At 29.8% G+C, this 5,396-nt stretch overlaps 1 protein-coding gene across 3 annotated transcripts; it reads left to right on the top strand.

The window, feature by feature from the left end:
* Positions 1-1,113: 1,113 nt before the first annotated feature.
* On the top strand, positions 1,114-3,528 carry LOC114258305 (uncharacterized). 3 transcript variants are annotated; one of them, XM_082870488.1, is made up of 4 exons: positions 1,114-1,244; positions 1,283-1,585; positions 3,129-3,194; positions 3,302-3,528. In XM_082870488.1, exons 2-4 carry the CDS (start codon positions 1,301-1,303, stop codon positions 3,404-3,406), a joined length of 456 nt encoding a protein of 151 aa, XP_082726614.1. In that variant the 5' UTR covers positions 1,114-1,244; positions 1,283-1,300; the 3' UTR covers positions 3,407-3,528. The 3 variants fall into 3 exon arrangements, with proteins under 3 accessions (XP_082726614.1, XP_082726613.1, XP_028054058.2); XM_082870487.1 differs by having other exon boundaries at positions 1,116-1,244; positions 1,279-1,585; XM_028198257.2 differs by lacking the exon at positions 1,114-1,244 and having other exon boundaries at positions 1,251-1,585.
* The last annotated feature ends 1,868 nt before the right edge of the window (positions 3,529-5,396 follow it).

Consider the following 5,396-nt stretch of genomic DNA (forward strand, 5'->3'; position numbering starts at 1 on the left):
GTATAATTGGAACTAAAATTTCAAAATTTTAATTGAGCGATAGATTGTTTCAAAAGATTCTTTTGATTATTATTTTTATTCATTATTTGATTTTGTTTAAACTTTCTTCTATTTGTAAATAATAACACAATAAAAAATAATGATGTTGATAATAATGGTGAGGAAGAAGACCAAAAGAAAATATTAGAATTTGGGAAATAATATGAAGAATACGAATGAGTGATTAGGGTGTACCAAATATATATATATATATATATATTAGGATTTAATGTTTATAAATTTACATTATAGTATAATTAGAACTAAAATTTCAAAATTTTAATTGAATATACTGAGTTACTATTTTGATGCAAATAGAATTACCCAAAATTTATACAATTATCTTAACTGAAGATTAGGTGTCCAGCCATTTGCTTGCTTCTCTTTATGCTACGTGTCTCTTATTTTTTTTATTTAAAATAGAGAAATTTATATAAACAAGTACATGAAACTCAAAATCTTGCCTTTACGTTTAGAAAATAAAATTATTATCACTTGAGTAATATATATTATGATATTAATTTCTTTATCATTTATTTTTATTTTTATTTTTATTTTTGTTTACTTAAATTGCAGACGTTAATAAAAAATTTATTTTGTTTTCCTCTTTTGCTCCTCTAACCACCCACTAAACTTATCTTTTTAAAAAAAGTTAAATAAAATAGAAACTAAGGAGTCTTTTGAGAAGTGGATTATAATCTACTTTACAGATTATAACCTACTTTCCTCTCTCACAAAAAATTAATTATAATCAGCTTTTAATCAAAAAGTTAATTATAATCATCTTTCTAAAATAACCCTAAATAAATAAAACTAATAATTTATAGAAAAAATAGGAATAAAAAGAATATGACAATAATTTAAAAGATTAAAATAAAACTAACCATTGTTTGTAATTAATTGAGCTCATGGGCTAAAGAGGGGATGACGCTATCCACAAGTAATGGATGTTGTGCTAACGTGGCAGCGTACTACTGGTGAAAATTATAATCAGGACTCTGATAGGTCCACATAATCCTCTGAATGACAAAATTTGTGGAATAGAGAAAGATCTCATTGATTCAGTGGCTATGGATCTCATTCTTTCCCCCTAAATATTATCCTTTTAGTTTTGTTTTTTTTTTAGGAATCATCTAAAACCCACCATTCACAACATCTTCATAGATAGATAGATAGATAGATACAGAGAGAGAAAGAACAAAGTTAGAGAGAGAGACAGAGAGAGAGAGAGAGAGAGAGAGAGAGAGAGAGAGAAGTGGCCATGGCTACATGTAACATGGCATCAGCTGCAGCTGGGTTTGTGCTCTCATCATCATCATCATCATCATCATCATCATCAAGTAATGCTTTGACATCAAGCTCTTCTTCTAGGACTGGTGTAGCATTTCCTCTTAAGAACAACAACAACAATGGCAGTGTTTCAAGAAGGATCATGGTTGTGCGTGCATCCGAGGAGGCGGAGCCACCAGCTGCCACCAAAACCGCCACCGCCACCACCGCCTCACCTCCTAAGCCACCTCCGATTGGACCCAAGAGAGGCACCAAGGTTTGTTTTCAAAATTTAATTCATAATCCTAATTCTTAGTTGTTTTCACATATGTTTGTCAACAAAAATTTTAGCCTCGTTAAAATTTATAAAAAAAATTAAATAAATTAAAATAGTTAATAAAATAAAATATCATATTAAATCTATAATCGTTTTAATTTTTCTTTCATAAAAATCACATCTAATTACAAAAAAATTTAATCATCATCTCAAACACAAAAATTTTAATGTTAAAATAGCTAAAAATTAAAATTATTTACTAAAATAACAACCTTCCAAACACCGACTATATGTTTTTTAGTTATCAATTGTTGTTGTTGCCTGGGTGTAGCTTTTAGGGTTGTTTGGGATGACCTAAATAAATGTATTTTTTGTCTTTTTATAAAAAGATATACAGAAAAGTAGAAAGATGATGTGATGAAAAAAAGATAAAAAAATAAAAAAATGAATTATTTTGATATTACCAAACTTGGCCTTAGTAACTATTTTTGTTTTTTAATGACAAATTATACACATGTATTTATCGCCCCATATGTGAAATTGGTCCAAGTAATTTTAATTTATTAATTCTTCTTTTTAATTTTTTGATAACCTCAAAACAGTTGGATTTAAACTCTCCGATCACTTTTAGAGAATGAATAAATTATTTTGTTAATTAATTTCAGTACAATATAAAAAAATTCAATAATATTATTGATTCAATCAGATCTAGCAAGACCAAATTGACGCTAAAAATAAATTAGAGACACACTAGTAGTCTGGTAGTGTAATTTGTATTGATGTATGATGTAATTTTTTATTAGATCCTATCAGTCAAGAATAATTTAAATAAACAGAAAGTATTTACTCTGTCTTTGGGTGAAGGATTTGAGGAAAGGTTTGGAAAGAAAAATAGAAAAGGAAGGAAAAATATGAATAAAATATATCTATATTTTACCTAATTTTACACACTTTTTTTCTTTCCTTTTCTAAGTTCTTTATCAAATCTCTCAATCAAACACAACATTAGAAAAATGTTTTTAGTTTTTGCTTCTTCATTGCCAAAGTTTTATACTATGTTTGGATTATAAATTTGTGTAGGGATTTAAAAATGAAAGAGAAAAGATAATAAAATATGAATGAAATATATATATATATATATATATTTTTCCCCTTTTGAGTTGCTACCAAAATTCGTACTTCAAGCACAATCTCAATTTATAAAAATCTACAGTAAACATTCGTGTTGTATGTGTAAAATTTTAGTGACATGAGTACACATGAGCAGTAGCATTAAGACTTGAAGTAACATACTTTAATTAAAATACATTTTTTTAATTAAAAAAAAAAACTGTACAGGTTGAATTGATAAGGATTTTGACAGACATTATACTCAAGATCATTATGGATGCCAAACCTGAGAACAGCATAAGAAACTTAAAAACAACACCAGAAACAATTGATTAGTACTTAGAAATCCATTTTCATTTCCCACAATATTATCTCTTTGTTTTAATTTTAGTTGAGTTTGCTTCATTAGCCTTTCTTTCCTCTTCTTTCACAGGTGAGAATTCTAAGGAAGGAGTCTTACTGGTTCAAAGGCATAGGATCTGTTGTAGCAGTCGATCAGGTTTGTGTGCTCTCTCTATCTCTCTCTACGCTGTCGTGTACGAGTCTTTTGCTAATTTTAGCTTAGTGTTGCTAGTTAATACTGATATTGATGTAACAACTGAGCAGGACCCAAAGACTCGATATCCAGTGGTGGTTCGATTCAACAAGGTCAACTATGCCAATGTATCAACTAACAACTATGCACTAGATGAGATTGAAGAAGTGAAATGAATTCTATATATATGTGTGCCTATTTTGAGTGTGGTTTGAATTTGTGTAATACTTCTCTGTATTCTATCAACTCTTGTTTCTGATAATTTTATCACTATTGCTAGAGACCAATTTGAATTATCTGTCTTTATGTCTATCTCATGCAATCGATACAAGTGTTGTGCTTTCTTTTCCACTAGTTAGATTTTGGAATTATTTTGCACTTGCAAGGTTGGAAAACATGTGAGAAAAACGTAATTGGAATTGGGTTTTCTTATCTCCCAAACAACTAACACAACAAAAATGTAACACTTTTCGTTTATATTATTTAACGAATTGATTCTAAAAATTGTTTTCGGAAAAAAAAATTCAAACTAATCCACCTTTTGGGAAGTTATGCAAAATTGAAACTTAATGATTTCTTTTTCCTTATGTTGTGTTTGGTTGGGGGATTTGGGGAGAGATTTGGAAAGAGAAATGGAAAAGGTAGGTGAAATGTGAATAAATTATGCCTATATTTCACATAGTTTCACACACCTTTTCTCTTTTCCTTTCCAAATCCCTCCCCAAATCCCCCAACCAAACACAACATTAATGCCCCTTTGTTGGGAAGTGAATTGTCAGTTTGAAGAAATTAGTCATATGATTTGTTATTGGAAGAGTACATGTAGTGCTTTAATATAAGCAAATTAAGATGAGAGAATAGATTTGGATAAATACTTGGCCAAATGAGTATATAAATAAATAATGTTCTAGTGATTTAGAGGGACCATGTGTAACAAGTGTAACAATAAAATCTCTTCATTGGTGATTTAAATTATCTAAATTTCTGATTAGGAAATAACACATACAATGAGACCTGCCAACTAAATAATTAGTGAATCTCTGAGAGATTTTCATTTTTATCTAATTAGTTTCTTTTTCTTCTATAATTTTATTTCTATCTTCCATCTATCTATTTCCTTTAGTTATTCACTAGAGTAATTATGATTTGGAAGTCGATCTAGAGCAAGTGTTTGAATCTATTATGACATAGCTATGAGGCGCTCAACGGACCTTTTTAATCTTTTAAAACCCCTTTTGGGGCTTTGGATTGATGCAAAACAACTTTTTTGTACAATCTAGTGTGTATTCATATCTCAATTAGATGTCCATTGAAGGGACCTTGACAGTGCAAAACACAAGATATTAAGTTAGTTTTTCAAGAACTATTATCTTCATGATCAAACTTCTAATGCATATACTTATCTCCCTATTTATAAGAAAAACCAAATGGTGTAAAATAGTAAAAAATATTATCTAAGTAACAAAAAATTTAGAGTTTAAATATTCTTTTAATTGGGATGAGTTGCCTTTGCTTTGTTGCGGTTTCTGTTTCTAGCACACTCCATCTCTTTTGTTGATGTACTTCTTAGTGTACTGCATTGCACTTCATTGTCATTAAAAGTTTTATTTTTATTGATAAAATTAAAAATGAAAATCTATTTTTTTTATTGGAAAAAAAAAATGAAAATCTTTAAATGCTACATATATAACAATTGTGTTTCGCAACAATTTTTGGATTCTTAATCTTTTTTTATCTTAATTTAAATTTTGTAATGTAGGGTTCCCATTTTTTGTTTTTCTTTTTGATGCCCAGAGAGGGGCTACCTTGGGTAACCCAAACAGCCATTCTCCCAAGCCCAACAAGATAGGCCCAACACTAAGCCCAATACATAACTCACTCACAATTTTTTGGTCAAGGCACCAGCCAACCACCCGTCAAAAAGAGAGCTGGCCACGTGACAGGCAAAGATTTTGGAGAGATATTGAGCCCATACGCCAAGCATTAATGAGTCTATCAAAGCATTAAATGCTACAAGACCTCTTACTCTGATGCATGAGTAAACCACCATGGCCGACGACAAGCAGACAGTGGGCTTTTGGCTAATGGGATAGTTTAGAATGGACAAGGAAATGATGAGCAAAAGATATAAGGAAGCCTTCGAGACACGTTAAAGATTAAGTTTTT

Source organism: Camellia sinensis, chromosome 1 (genome assembly GCF_055761805.1).
Source record: "Camellia sinensis isolate YWXY chromosome 1, ASM5576180v1, whole genome shotgun sequence".
Taxonomy (NCBI): domain Eukaryota; kingdom Viridiplantae; phylum Streptophyta; class Magnoliopsida; order Ericales; family Theaceae; genus Camellia; species Camellia sinensis.